The following is a 16,729-nucleotide window of genomic DNA, read 5'->3' on the forward strand; positions in this document are numbered from 1 at the left end:
TTATTACAAAGACATTTGTGTTTGAATAGTGTGGTTAAGTTTTCGGACCAGGTAAAAATTAATAAATTTTAATCTATTGTACTTTTAACTATTATACCTGCTATTCAGTACGTTCACCGCTCGAAATTTAATAGGCCTGGATCCCGGGTACCAAAAAAAGTTTATTAATAGCAAGCTGAAAATTTGTTAAATGCTTATTAACGGTGTCTAGACGGACAAACTTTGATGTACGGGAACACTGGAATAGGGGAAGTTTTAATTGTGGAACAGGTTACAGGTTTCGAGCGTCAGGCTACGAAAACGTCCCAAGTATTTTGTCGAACAGAACTTTCTGTTGATTTGTTACCCTTTCATTAAACTCTCATGCAAAAATCAGACGGCTATTTACCAACAACATAATTCCTGTCAATTGACATGTTCTACGTGTCGGACTTATTAAAATGCCCAACATATCTGTCGGACAAACATTTCTTCATATATCATAAATAAAGTTTGCTATTGAATAAACTTAAAAACAACCAGCTAGTTTTCACAATCATAAACTTGTGAGGATGACACGTTTCACAATTAAAATCACGTTTCACAATTAAAACTTCCCCTGTTCCAGTGTTCCCATACATCAAAGTTTGTCCAACTGGACACCGACCGTTAAGTTATTAACAAATGTTCAGCTTGCTATTAATAAACTTTTTTTGGTACGCGGGATCCAGGTCTATATAACGATACTACTCAAATACAAATGACTTTGTAATAGGATTAAAATACGGTTTTCTAAATTATCTTGATAGGTACTATACCTAATAAAAATTTGGCGATTTATTCAAATCTCTTGTAGATAAACTATTTTTAGGTTAGGGCCAATAGTCTCCAGGATCTCATTTTCAAAAGCGGACAAACTGGAATTAATAAAGCAACTGTTTCGATAACTTTTGACAATTCCAATGAGGCACAGTATCCCCCAGGTTTCGAAAACTACCAAGAAATCACAATCACCAAACAAATTGTTATGGGCGGCAAAAGCAAATACCTGATAAATGGAACAACTGTGACTAATAAAAGGATACAAGATCTATTCTGTTCGATACAATTAAACGTGAATAATCCTCATTTTTTGATTATGCAAGGAAAAATTACTAAGGTGTTAAACATGAAACCTCCTGAAGTAAGTCATTGTTAATCTATCTATCTATGTAGCCCATATTATCCATTTTGGGACTAAGGCCTCCCCTTTCTTGTCTCCATTTGTGTCTGTTCTAAGCTAAATTCATCAATCTGGGACTGACGTTGTTAATATTATATTATATTTTTTTTATTTTGTTTAATGTCTCGACGTGGGGTCCGTTAGGGATGTATACTATCCCCCCTGCTGTTTAACATCTACTCTGAGGAAATCTTTCAAGAAGCAGTGGATGATGTTGAAGCCGGAATTCGAATTAACGGAGAATGTATCAATAACATAAGATACGCAGACGACACTGTGGTATTCGCTGACAGTTCTGAAGCCCTACAGGAGTTAATGAACAGAATCGCGGAGGTCAGTCAGAGATACGGACTTTCACTAAACACTAAGAAAACAAAATGTATGATTATCTCTAAGAACAAACAGCAATTTGGACGACTCAGTGTAAATGGTCAACAAATAGAAAGAGTAAAGACATATGGTACGAACGTCAATGAAAATTGGGACCATTCCATAGAAATCAAATGTAGGATAGAGAAAGCAAGATCTGTATTTCAAAAAATGGCAAAGTTGTTCAAATGTCATGATTTGTCGATACCCATAAAAGTCAGATTACTACGATGTTATATCTTCCCTATACTGTTGTACGGAGTTGAGTCGTGAACTCTCACAAACGCCACCTGCAAGAAAATTGAGGCTTTTGAGATGTGACTTTATCGTCGAATCCTGAAGATATCTTATACCGACCACATTACTGATGAGGGTGTTTTGCTGAGAATGCAAAAAGAAAAAGAGCTGTTAATCAAAATAAAAAGAGCCAAAATCGAATACCTCGGTCACATCATGAGGAACAGTGAAAGATATGGACTGCTGCAACTGGCCTTACAGGGAAAAGTAGAGGGAAAGCGAGAACCAGGAAGGCGAAGGATTTCGTGGCTGAAAAATCTACGTACGTGGTTCAACACAACCACTACAAATCTTTTCAGAGCAGCAGTGTGCAAAGTACAGATTGCCATGATGGTCGCCAACATCCGAAACGGATAGGCACTACAAGAAGAAGAAGAAGAATGTCTCGACAACTAATGGCTATTGGCATATAACGGTTGATTTTGCAATAAGATACCTAGTAGTGTAGTGTGTGTGGTGAGTAAATGTCTTCTTAGGTATGTACTTAGAAAAGTCGACTTCATTGTCTTCAGAATACAACAAAACATTGGCACTGATATTTGTGGACTACGAGCAGAGAATGTTAAAAGCATTTACAGAATGCTGAGTAAACCATCGCTACCCTAATATGATCAAATATATCTACCAAAAGGCAACGGCTAGCGTAAGACTGGACAAAAAACAAATACATTCTGTATACAGCGAGGAGTACGGCAGGTAGACACCATCTCACCAAAGCTATTTACAACCCTTTTTAGAACACACTTTTAAGAAAGCAGATTTAAACTAATATGGTATCAACATAAATGGAGAGAAGCTCAGTCATTTGAGATTCGCAGATGACATCGTCCTTATTGGGACCGTGCAAGTTCGGCAAAGCGACCTCTATTTCTACGCTCTGTACTTTTATTCGCACTTTTAATTATATTGGCCAATTATATTAGTCCTGGTTGCTGGATAATTGTCAAGGCCATAGTCCAAAAAAATAATAAGAAGAAAAAATAAGATGCAGATAGTAAATAAAATTAGTTATTAAAATGCAGTACTGCAAGCAAAATACAATTAATTAAATTTACCTTTATATAATAATTGCATATCATATCAGTATTGTGGAACAATATATAATTTTTCTGCTTCAATGACAGAAGGTATGAAATATACGTCAATTTGACAATTTCAATTGACAATATGAATTATTTAAGATAGTTGCAATATTTCTCCGCGACTCGCGCACGGTCGTTTCTCGTTTCCCTTCCAAGTACTTGCACACCGCGAATAGTTGATTGTATGGATGATGCAATAATAATGTTGAACAAATTATATCACGCTTCCTTAGAGGTCGAACTAAAGATTAACATCAACAAGACGCAAATAATGACTAATCTGGTGCTAAATCTTAATGTTGATGTTGATGTAGCCTGCATCTTATATGTACTTGGCACATGAAATTCGGTTGGGAAGAGATATCCAGACTTGCGAGCTCCCGCGTCGCATAGGATTAGCCTGAGCAGCGTTTGGTAAACTGAACTATGTATTTAAATCGGACTTGCCCATATGCCTCAAAAGGAAAATCTTTTGAGTCATGAGCATAGGTGTTGCCTGTACTCACTTATGGAGCTGAGACATTAACACTCACAAAAAAGGTAGTGAACAAGATTCGCATAACTCAGAGGGCTATGGAGTGCCAGATGTTGGGTGCTCCCGAAGAGGGGAGAGACTGTGCTGAGAGACCGAATCCCAAACGAAGAAATACGCCGTAGAACAAAAAAAACAGACGCTGTCGAAAAAATCGCTGCGCTTAAGTGGAACTAGGCAGGTCACGTCACTAGATTGTCAGACAACCGATGAACAAAACGTGGAGGCCACGAGAAGAAGCACTAACGGAGCAGAGGATGCCCACCAACCAGATGGGCTGATGATCTGAAGCATGTTATCGGTAATTGGATGCAAGCCGCACAAAATAGATATATGTAAAGCGCTGAGGGAGACCCATGTCCAGCAGTGGACGCGTATGGGTTGATGATGAAGTTATTTTAAAAATATTTTTTAGATTCTGGCAATGGTGGAGGAAGCAGCGGGCACGAGATCGTATGAAGTTAAAAGACAACAGGCACAGAAATTAATTGATAGGAAAGACGCAAAACTACAAGAATTAATGGCAGTAAGTATAAGAAAATGTTTCATTCAAAAATTGTTTCAATGTCACATTGATATTACTGCCGACATACAGTCGGAAAAATGAAAGATTACCCATGAACGATCATATCAATCACATATTATTCAGATTTTTAATAATCTCTCTCTTTCGTTTTGTTATTTATGGAAAAAGACAGAAAATACAAAATATGTGATGGGCAATCTTTCATTTTTCCGACTGTATACGAGTTCTCAACTCTGTCCAGTATGGCATCTCCGATATTTATACCGTCATTATGTATATAATTTTGTTTTCTAACTATCATAAATATGCTGATGGCCAAAAAAATGCAATATCCACGTTTCGCATCCAGCGTTAGTACATGTGTTACGATGGATTTATAGATTTTGATCTTTCAACTTCTTGTAATATTTTTTGATTTTATAAGCTTCTCCAATGCGAATAGACAGCAATTTTCCGATTGGATTCTGTCTTTTATTTCTTCAGTAACATCGTTATCAGCTGTGATTACGGCCCCAAGATACTTAAAACGTTGTACTCTTTCGAAATTGAAGGTGTTCACCGTCACATTTTGTCCTATCCTGTCTCTTCGTGTCGTTCTGTTTATACATATATATATATATATATATATATATATATATATATATATATATATATATATATATATATATATATATATATATATATATATATATATATATTTCGTCTTCTCTTCATTAATCTTCAGCCCTCTGCATATATCAATGTCATCTGCATAAGCTAATAATAGCTTGGGACCTTGAACCGATAGCAATTTTGTTTTTATTTCGGCCGACCTCACGGCTTTCTGCTTTCTCTAATGCTGGTCACTCACTTATGGATATCGAAGAGGCCATGGCATTCAGGCCAGGACTGAAGGCCGTTATTTGAGTAGTTAAGTTAATGAACTGCAGTTGAGACGCCACACACATGCAGTTTTGTGATCGAGCGTGCCAACGCCTTTACGAAAACTGCGTGTATGTGGTGATTTTGGCTTCAATTAACCGCCTGTCAGTCGCCCGGCCTCTTCGATATCCGTAAGTGAGTGGCCAGCATAATACTCTAATACAAGGAGATGATTCATCACCCTGTTTGAGTCCACTGTTGATTTCAAAGCTGCCAGACCGTTTATTATATATTTACACGTATTTTAGATATTCCACCCTCCATACAGACTTTGGTCATCCGATTGAGTCTTATTTGGTATTGAGAACTCCACCATGGCATTCCATAGTTGGCTTCTTTCTACGCTATCATATGCCTGTCGAAAGTGTATGAAGAGATTGTTTATGGGTCCGTTATACTCCCATCCCTATTGTTGATCTGTGTGTCCTAAAACCGGCTTGATATTCTCCTAAGACATTTTCAGCGTAATGGGTAAGTCTGCTAATGATGTTTGAGCGGATTTTATATGCCGTGTTTACGAGTGAAATTCCTCTATAATTCGCGCATTTTGTATTGTCCCCGTTATTTGTGTATTGAGTAGTATAAAATTTTTAGGTTGTCAATGAAGAAATCGGTCCTAAACTTGAAAAATTAAAAAGCGAACGAGAGCAATTTCTGGAATATCAACAAGTTGAGAGAGAGCTGGACAAAATGAAATCATTGTATTTGTGTTGGCAATATTATCAAAATAAACATGTTGTTCAGTATGCTTTAGGGGAATATCAAGATGCTCAAATAGAAATAGAGAATTTGCAGAAAAAAATAGAAAGGAATATACAGGCTGCGGCACAGATAGATGAAGAGGTCAAAATTCTTCATTCAAGAAACGTAAGTATTTCTTTACATTCTTTTCCATCTTCCTTATCCTTTTACTTTCTTAATAGATCAGTTAGCACTAAAAACACTGGAATAAATCGATTTTTGTATACAGCATCTAGAGACTTACAACTTTTTGCATTGTGTTCAGAATGATGTAAGGAAAAAAATCTACCATAGAAAAATGGGTGGAAATGCATAATCGCATTTTAAAGTGCCTAAAATGCATCCAAAAGTGCATAACATGTCAAAATAAGCATATTTAAGGACCAGATTTTGTTGCTCGGGGGTTTTTGGGGCCGCTGACCACGACCACGTCATCAGAACCGATCTCCGGAGCACCTGGTGCCCAGAGTCATTACTAGGCACGTCATCTGGAGGTTCGAGGGCTATCGGCACTAAGTTGATGCAAACATATTACTTGGGGTTTTTGGAGTCGCTGAATACGAATGCGTCATCACAACACAACCCCAAAGTACCTTGTGCCCATTGTCACTACTAAGGCACGTCATCTTCTGGAGTTTCGAAGGTTATCACCATTAAATTGATTTAAGTAGATTACTCGAGCGATTTTTGTGATTGCTGAAAATAAATACGCCATCAGAACCGACACCCGGAGCACCTGGTGTCTAGCATCACGTCATATTCTGCCATATTCAACACAAATACGCCATCAGAACTAAAACCCGGAGCACCTGGTGCCCACGTTCACTGCTAAGGCACGTGATCTTATGGAGTTTCGAAGGTTTTCGTCCTTGAAGACATGCAAATAGTTTATAGGCGGTTTTTGGAGTTGCTGAATACGAATACGCCATCAGAACCTACCCCCGGACCATCTGGTCACAAGGTCACTGCTAAGGCATGTTATCTTCTGAACTTTGGAGGGTTTTGGGCACCAAGTGTACCGGGTGTCGGTTCTGATGGAGTATTCTTGTTTGGCGACTTCAGAAACCTCCGAGTAATCCGTTTGCATCAATTTAGTGCCAAATCCCTTGATACTTCAGATGACGTGCCTTAGCAGTGAACCTGATCACCAGGTGCTCCAGTGGTCGGTTCTGATGGCGTATTTGTCTTCAGCGAGCTCAAAACCTCCTAGTAGCAAAATATAGCCCTTATTGCACCTATTTCGACATGTTTATGCACTTTTGGATGCATTTTATGCATTTTGAAATGCAACTATGCATTTCTCCATATGTCAATTTTTTTTGTACTTTTAGTTGTTTTTCACCACTTTGGGGGGCGTCTTCCAAAAGATTCATTTTAATTTGGGAGGCACTTTTCTGTCTTTCTTTATATTCTATATATTATCTTTATCCCTTCTAACCTGAGGTGTAGGCAGGCCCGCCGGCAAGGGGGTCAGGGAGGGTCCGCCGACCCCCCCTGGACAATTACAGCTTAAGATATTATTGATAAATTTGGTAAAGATCGAAGGAGATTGCAGTTTTTATTTACCGATTAATCTTTTTTTGTATTATATATGATTATTAAAATATAAATTTTTCTTGTTCTTTCATTCGTTTCTAGAATAGAAAAGCGACTTAAAGATTTTGACCCTCCCTAAATTTTTTTCTGGCGGCGGCCCTGGGTGTAGGGATCTGTTTCCGATTCTTTCATTATTTTTTGTTCTTCGAAAATTTATTCCATATCTTTCTGTTCTCCGTTAGTTTCTTGGCATCATTCCATGTTGTTCCCCTCTTTTCCAAAATATCTATCATTACTGCATTCCATTGTTTTCTTGGTCTACCACGTTTTTTCTTTTTATATTTATAGTTTCCCAGATTCTTTTATCAGGTATATTATCACTCATTCTTTGAAGGTGTCACCTCCAACCCAGCTGTCTTTCTTCTATATAAGTTTCTAATGGTTCTACTTCTAATTTTTCTCTTATTTTTATATTCTTAACTCTATCTCTTCTTGTCACTCCCATTACTCTTCTTAGATATTTCATTTTTATTGCCTGCTGTTTACTTTTATCCCTTTTTGACAACATCCACGATTCACATCCATATGTGAGTACAGGTCTACACACAGTTTTGTATACACTCATTTTCGTTTTTCTTGATATTTCTCGTCTATTTACAAATTCACTGTTTATTACATAATATCCTATAGTTATCCTATATAGTATCCTATAGTTTATATATATTTCTTCTTTTCCGTTTTCTTCAAGTATTACCTACACCTAGGTATTGATATTTACTGACTTGTTCTATTTCTACTCCATATATTTGCATATATTATATCCTTTTCCTATTTCTATCTATTACCATTGTCTTTGTCTTACTCTTATTCAATTTCATACCTTCTTCTTATTCTTCTTCTTCGTCTAGCCATTCACGTCCACATCTGAACATAAGCCTCTTCAAGTCTTCCTTTCCATTGTTTTTTGTGTACGCTACTTGTAGCCAATTTTTCCCGGCAGTTCGTTTCAGATCATCTGTCCATCTCATAGGAGGTCTGCCTCTGGGTCTTTTGTATTGGTTTCGTACCGTATTTTGTTAATACCTCATTCCATACTATCAAGCTTTCTCTTAGGTAATTCTCGTTTCCTGCTGTAATAACCACATTATTCGCAAATGCACATTCTGTTATCCCTATTTGTTCTAATTTTCTATATCCTAGGTATATTGGTTTAGTTCTTTGTTTAGTTTCTCTTATTATTTCATCCATAAATATTATGAATAGAAGCGGACTTAATTCCCCTCCCTGTCTAACTCCTACATTTGTCCTACATTTTTTTTAATTCTAACGGAATCCAATTCACGAGACTTAAAACTAATACATAAACTTCTAAGAAGTTAATTTTTTTTATATTTTTATGGCCTTTATACGCGATTTTATAAGTTTTATAAAAAACGTCTGTTTTGGGAGTCAATTTACCACTGTACTAAATAGGTGGTGTCCGGTGTACAAGTTCACACTGATGATGGTCAGTTTACACCGAAAACGTTTTGAGTTTTATAATAATTTTTCTCAGTCTATTATTACCTCTGTTGTAGGAAAATGCTATTAAACTAAAAGAAGTCGCAGCTGAATTAAAAGAAAAAGAAAAATCTGAAGCAAAATCCAATGCTTCCCTAAAAGCTATTCAAGATGACATGAACATTGAGCAAAACAAACTCACGCAACTGAATAAAAATCTCAATGACGATGGTGAAGCTTTAAAAACCAAAGAACAGGAGCTGGAAAAGGTCCGGTCGTTATTTGAAGCCCTAAAGAAGAATGACGAGGACGATAATAAAGCATTCGCATTGTCGCAGAAGAAATTTGAAGCAGTTAGCGCAGGTATTACCACCTACCAGAATTTCCAGAATTTTTCTTGTATTCCTTCACTTAAGCGTTCTCTTCAGTTCTTTCTGTTTTGTCCGTCCTCTTTTTTCACATTTCTTATTTCCATTGCTTTGTCCACTTCATCTCTGAAACATCTTTGGGGCCCGCCTCTCTTCTTTCCTCCTATCGGACTCCACTCTGTTAATCTGTTTATCTAACGTTTTTTGTCTCCTCTTCTGACATATCCGTACCAGGTTAACATCTTCTATTTTATGTAGTCTATTTTATCTGAGTTCATTCCCATTCCTTTTCTAATATCTATGTTATTTATTCTATCTCTTCTTGTTACTCTGCATCTTCTCCTTAGGAATTCCATCTCTGTGTCTTTATAAATTTATAAAAAGCTCAGGCAACAGATAGTTACCAAGGATTCTGCACTCCTACCAATAGATAATTTTCTCTGTCCCCAATTCCATCTCTGTTGCTTTCATTTTGATTTTGATTTTCTTATTTATTATTCAATTGTCACACCCATAAGTCAGGATTAAGTATTATATATTCTTGTTTTTATTTTTATACTGATGTTGTTACTCCACAGTACAAGTACCGGGTTTAATATTTGTATGCAGTGTCTTCTCTTCTTCTTCTTCTTTTTCATTTTCTTCTTATTCTTCGTATCCTTCTGTTAATAGGATTATGTCCTGTTTCTTCTGCTACAATCTCTGCTGCGATCCGGAGCTCCAGTTCTCGTACCATCATTTTTTTGGGTCTTCCTATGGGTCGCTTGGTGTTGGGCTTCTGTGTCTTCGCCCATTTCGCCATACGTTCAGGATTCATCTGATCTGCGTGGTCTCTCCACATGCGTCGTCGTGATCTTGTCCATCTCACTACGTCTTGAACGCCTAGCTCTCTCAATGTGTCTTCGTTTCGCTTTCGATCTCTGAGTGTGATACCTCGTATGCAGTGTCTTGTTTGTCCTAATCTATTTTTTATATATTCTTCAGTTGTTCCTTTATTTAATATTATGAAGCCTAAATATTTGCACTTGTCTCCTTTCTGTTCCTTTCATGTGTTTACCTTCGTCTATTTCCAGCTTTATTTCTATATTCTCTGTTGTTAGGTATTCAGTTTTCTTTAGGTATATCTCCATTCCATGCTTTGTATATTCCTGTTCCAGTTTTCTCATCATGATGCCAAGGTTATCTTCATCCCCTGAATAGATAAATAAATATTACCGATTTAGGACATAGCTGTAGAGTAACATATCTTCAAATCTAGGTATGGAAGTAAACGAAGCTGGGGAAGCTCAGACCCTACAAGACCAATTCATGCAGGCCAAGGAGGAATCCATGCGGGCTATTACGGAGAGCAAACAGGCTACAATGCAGCTAACGTCTTGCCAAACCCAGTTAAATCAGAAACAAAAGCAGCTAGGGTCTAACTCTTCAGATTACGAAAAAGATAAAGCTGAGCTTGCTAGTAAGGAAAAAGAAGTAGAGGCTCTAAAGGTAAGTTACATGAGATTATTTCTTTTTCTTTTTCCTCTTTATAAGCAATTCTGTTTGTTCATTGGCGGATTGATACCTCTATGGAAGATTGTCACTTTATCCTTTGCGCGGTCGGCCGATACTTCTTCTACCGATTGGTGATTTATCTCTTGCTATTTTTGACCACACGTGGCCCCCCCGTTCTGGTTATGCAATTATTCCATTATTTTTTTATTTAGTATCCATTCTGTTATACAGTGCGTCCATAAAGTAACGCATAAATTCGTTATTTCGTAAACCGGCTACTTTAAGGAAAATTCCCGAAACAGGTCGATTTTTATTTTTAAATTACGATTTTTTGGCATATATATTATTCTAATGACGTCATCCATCTGGGCGTGATGACGTAATCGATTATTTTTTTAAATGAGAATAGGAGTCATGTGATAGCTCATTTGAAAGGGTATTCAATTCTCTATGCAATAATATAAACATTAATATAATTATTTATACAGGGTGTTCAAAAAACATTTTTTAAATTAAAATAAGTGAGACAAAAAGAAGAATATAATGTAATTATTTAATTCAAAATACATTCTACTACTGTCAGTAAACAGAAAAAAAAATATTTGACAAATAAACATTGATTTTCGCTTAAAAGAAATGTTCAAACTGCCAAGCGACAGGTGGGTGGCAGTTTTAACATTGAATTTAAGCAAAAAACAATATTTATTTCTCAAATAAACATTTTTTTCCTGTTTTCTGACAACAATAAAACGTATTTTGAATTAAATAAATTACATACATTCTTCTTTTTGTCTCAATTATTTTAATTTAAAAAATATATTTTTTAACACCTTGTATAAATAATTAGGCTAATGTTTATATTAGTGAATAGAGAATTTAATACCCTGTCAAATGAGCTATCACATGACCCCTATTCTCATTTAAAAAATCATCGATTACGTCATCACGCCCAGATGGATGACGTCACTAGTATGATATATATGCCAAAAAATCTGAATCTAAAAATAAAAATCGACCTGTTTCGTGATTTTTCATTAATGTCGCTGGTTTACGAAATAATGAATTTATGCGTTACTTTATGGACGCACTGTATACTGTACGTTACATTTTCTTCTAATGTCTTCACTCTTCTTTCGATCTCTCAGCTTTCTTCCTGTAATTCTTCTCAGTACTTTCACTTCTGCCGTTTCTAGTGGTGTTTGTGTTGTGGCTGTATCGGGTCTTGTTTCTGATGCATATGCCATTATTGGTCTTACACTGACTTTATAAATTCTTGACTTCATCTCTATGTTAATACGTTGTTTTAGCCATATAGTGTTATTAAGGCATCCTGCCAATTGTTAGCTACGTTTTGTACTTGATTTCTCACTTCTTTGACCAGGTCTCCGTGGCTGGAGAGTGTAACTACAGGGTATTTTCTTTCCATTATTTGTTCAATTCTGATGCCATCAATTTATATTTTACATCTGATTGGTTCTTTACTGATTACTGTTGTTTTAGTTTTATGAGATGAAATTTTTTCATATTAAATTATTTTGCTCTTATGTTAAAACTGTGGACTAATTTTTACAGACTACTTTCATCTTAGGCTATCAGTATTACCTATGTCGTCTGCTTAAGAGAGTATTTTCAATTAAAACATTTCGTTTATAAATTCGCAAAAGTCTGTGTGTTATTGCGTTTCCGCTCCTGCAATACTCAGATCAGATTTATCGATGGATTCTTATGTAGTTTTTTCTTCTGAATCCAAATCTGAAAACGGCATTTCGATATTTCTAACCGTCTTCGAGATAATCGACCCCAACGTGTAAAATGTGACGTCACAATCGGGTTATTTTCTTCCGACACACTACACGTCCAGCTGAAATCGTTGCTATAGGGCTTTTCATTCACAGTCATTTGTTTCGAGCTTCTGTCATGTGTCACATAATATTAATATATCCACGTCATACGTTATTGGTAATAACAATGATAGAAACCAAAGACGTATGGCGTAGATATATTAATATTATGTGACACATGACAGAAGCTCGAAACAAATGACAATCGATGAAAAGCCCTATTAAGTAGGCTAGTTTTTTAATCTCGATTTGTTAAGCAAAGCATAATAGGTTATTTACATTTCAGTTTGACACTTCGTGAATGTTAAACTAAATTTTAAATTAAGTATTAATAAAACATTAATGACATTTGATAGTGAATTTAATTATTATATAAAATAAATAAGATGTTCAAAAATACAATTTGAGTATATTTTAAAAGCAATAATTTATTAGCAGCTTCAAAAAAGTTTATACGAGTATGCGACCTCCCCTTTATTATAAATGGACTGCTCCATTTGCTATTAAAATAAAATATAGTCGGTTCGCTAAACTCGACACAACTGGCTAGTGATTTTAGTAGGTAATTTTTTTGTTTTTGCGAATTTTGCCAAAATTGACAAAATTACTAATTATTTAGTAATTATTAACTAATTAGTAATTATTTTTTGCCAAATTGGCAAAATTATTGACTAAACACACTAACCAGTTGTGTCTGAGTTTAGCGAACCGACAGTATATGAAAGAATATTGTTTGGTATAAACAATTATGGTCTGATATGTGCATGTGCAATTACATCTTTCTAATGGAAAAAAATATTTGAAGATTTTTCTCAAATTATGGATACCAGCAACATTTTCATTTATAACTCTTTTATTTTTAATTTGACGAAGAAAAGTTATTCTTCATAAAAAGCTCTTTATGTTCTAAGATTTATGATGCAACCATCATATGTAAAATTTTATTAATTTTATACGAGGTATATAAAAAATATGAATTTCGATCAAGAGTGAACTGCCTTTATAGTTCATAACATTTAAATTAGAATGATATAATTGCACATTAAAACATAATTATTAATTCTAAACTACTTTTCATAATAGCAATTTTCCATATTATGAATTAAAATACGTAAATAAATAAAGTTTTCGTTATGATAATGCTGTCATTTTCAGCTTGTTACTTCTTTATTACTCATTCTGAGTCCTCTTCCTTTGTTGACACTTTTGATGTTTTAATCCATGGTTAAATTGAAGGACATAGGGGTAAATGAGTCCCCCTATCTTATTCCGCTACGTTTGTCTATAAGTTCTGTAAGTTGTCCATCTATTCTGACTTCCATTTTGTTGTTTTGGAAGATGTTTTCACTAGTTTTTTTATGATGTCTAGGGGAACTTCTTTATTATACAGAAGATGGATTACATCTTTGAGGCTTACTCGGTCAAATGCTTTCTTCAATTTAATCAGGAATAGAAATTCTCGTCTATTAGGTATACTTACTCTAGTGATGGATTATTTCGTTTCAGTTAACTTTTAGTGAAGTAGAAAGAGAAACAATTTTTCTTCATCTCTCTCTGTAATTCTCTCTCTCTCTCCCCCTTTCTTTGGTCCACACCTCTCCTCTCTCTTTTTGAAGATATTCTTCTTTAGCGGCGAATCGATTGAGGGTATTAGTGGTTATACGGGCTCTGATTGGGTGTTGAAATTTTGAAATGATCTGTCAATAATTGTTCAATATGGAGGTTATCGGTAAACAAAAATATTGTATAATATTAGTTTTTATTGATGTGTGGACAGAAATAAAATCAAATTTATAATTATAGTGACTTTTTAAATAGTTTTGAAAAGCCGCAGGTACGTAATTCTAAATGTTTCAGTTGGAAATACCTAATAGTTTCAATACCTATCTATTTGGAAAATGTAAACAAAATAATGTAGTTACCTATTAGTAGGCAATGCTTTAATTTATATAATTTGATTACGAACAAACTTTCTATCTATTTTCTTCATCTCATATATCGTTTTCTTACTCTATATTTTGTTGTATTTTATTTCGACAAAAACCAAACTAATAATTTTATTAAATTCATATAAATTTATGGTGTAAACGTTTAGTTTGTGTATATTCCCACATGACGTACACGCGAATGTGGTGCAGTTTGAAATGCCGTCAACTTTCGTACGGCGCGGTAGACGTGAAGTGGCTTCGAGCCCCAAGCAAGTTATTATTTTTTTATTTTTTTTATAGATTTTATGATTGTAAGTATATTATTATATAATTTTTGAAGATATTCTTCTTTTTTGAAAGTGGTAGATAAGAAAGTTAGTTTGATTTTTAAATAAAAAAAGTACGAATAACCTTTCAAGTATATTTACTTCGTTTAAATTACCTATTATATAATAGAAGAATATCTTCTTACGTGCGTACAAAGTACACACACATTCTTTTTTCCTTGTGACGTATTGGGCGCTTCTGCGTTCCTGTCATTAATATAAGATTGCTTTAGGCTCGGTCAGTACATTTTAGGTATTATAATAGTTCTAATTTACATTCCAGAAGAATATCAGCAATATCGATTACTCTGAAAACAAAATGAGTGAGCTGCAAAAACAACGCCAGGATTTGACCAGAGAAATTCGTTCGTTAAGAGAAGATGTAGAGCGATTCTATTCCCAGAAACCATACACCAAGTTTTCTTATTCTGATCCTGAACCAAACTTCAACAAAATATGCGTAAAGGGAGTGGTGTGTCAATTAATTAAATGTAACGATCCCGATACTTGCATGGCACTTGAAACAGCTGCAGGTGGAAAGGTAAAGTATCTTCTTCTTCATGTGCCTTGTCCGTTGCGGACGTTGGCTATCATCATAGCAATTTTAATTTTGTTTGAGGCGTTTCTGGTTTTAGGTAAACTATACATTGTTATAACTAGAGACCGGAATATACACAATATAATATATGCGACTATGTATTGTTATATAACTTCATGGGGAAAATTTGGAGATTTCATTTATGTCCAAGACCACGAGATCGTACATTTTCATCGCCCTGTATATGGCCAAAAATTTGTAAATAATATATTTTAGTCGTTAAGCAGTGCTTCGTGGAAAGTGAAAAACATTAGTGGTTAAGATTCTACGAACGGACTTAACAATTCAAGAACAATAGATCTAAATTACGATCGGTTTTAGAAAGTGGATATATTTGCGGTTGACGTGGACAATGGAACGTTTTTAAATGTTTCCTAGAAAGTAAATTAAATTGTTTAGTTTAGAATATAGGGTTTTTCTAGCATGTAAGAAAAAAATTTATTTTGGTATCTCCTGGAATTTTACAAAATGGAAAATTTGTATATAACACTATTTGTTTAAGAAAGGAAAGTAGGGATGTAATGTGTAGAGAGAATGCTTGTGATTGGCGAGGAGACTGATGGAGGGGAGTAGAGTGTTTGAGTCTCAGATGGATAAAAGAAAAAGATTTACTGTGTAATTAAGACCTGAAGAGAGCAGTCCAGTTCAAAAAGTAGTGATTTTGTGTGAAGTGGTTAATTTGGTAGCCGTGTAAGCAGATTTCTGTTGAGACGAAATCGTGATCGAGCCGAGAAGTAAAATCTCCTCGTGTCCGAATAGATTCCAGTTTCTGTCTGGAACGAGTAGCCGGTTTTTATCAATTTTGCACAAGATATCGAGCTGAGAAAAAAATCTTAGAATTATAAAGATTAATATTGTTTGTATCGAGTCAAAGACTAAATTGAGGAGAGATTTCGAGCGAGTGCTGTTTGTGGGTGAAGCAGTTGGAAGAGAAAGACCGTCACAGCATCCGAAGGAGCACGTGTGGGGGAACCGAGGACAACACAATCCATGATAAGAAGTATAAAAGATAAAAAAGGTTAGTCAGATTATTTGTGAAAAGGAGAGAATTGTTTTATATTACGAGTACATACCATATTTGTTTTAATTTAACAGTTTTACAGCATAATTCATTTATTCATAAATCCATAGAAGATATAAGTAATCTATTTAAAAGGTGAAAATTAAATTTTGTTTTTTATATAATAATAAGAACAGTCTACAGAATCTTTTAAATTAAAATTTGTTAAAGAAAGGAGATAGTAGAATTAAAGATTAATTTTATTAGATAAGAAATTTTTACAACAAAATTGAGTTTTTAGCATACATTTTGAATCGTATACTTATGGTACAGGACAGGATATAAATAAATAATATTTATAGAATTTATATGATTTAACGCAAGGTATTTTGAATTCTACCATATGTTTTCAAGAGCGTTCCACAACAAAATGCCAAACCAATTAGTGTAATGTAAATTTTAGTGCTGT

At 34.9% G+C, this 16,729-nt stretch overlaps 1 protein-coding gene across 1 annotated transcript in view; it reads left to right on the plus strand.

The window, feature by feature from the left end:
* Window positions 1-16,729, plus strand: part of LOC114327700 (structural maintenance of chromosomes protein 2-like) — a 40,125-nt gene that overhangs the window by 6,307 nt on the left and 17,089 nt on the right. Inside the window, exons 2-7 of the mRNA XM_028276392.2 lie at window positions 851-1,162; window positions 3,897-4,007; window positions 5,523-5,795; window positions 8,783-9,068; window positions 10,332-10,561; window positions 14,946-15,203. Of these exons, the coding sequence (XP_028132193.2) occupies window positions 851-1,162; window positions 3,897-4,007; window positions 5,523-5,795; window positions 8,783-9,068; window positions 10,332-10,561; window positions 14,946-15,203 (1,470 nt within the window). The remainder of the gene's footprint in view (window positions 1-850; window positions 1,163-3,896; window positions 4,008-5,522; window positions 5,796-8,782; window positions 9,069-10,331; window positions 10,562-14,945; window positions 15,204-16,729) is intronic.

The sequence above is a fragment of the Diabrotica virgifera genome, chromosome 7, assembly GCF_917563875.1.
Source record: "Diabrotica virgifera virgifera chromosome 7, PGI_DIABVI_V3a".
Classification (NCBI taxonomy): Eukaryota; Metazoa; Arthropoda; class Insecta; order Coleoptera; family Chrysomelidae; genus Diabrotica; species Diabrotica virgifera.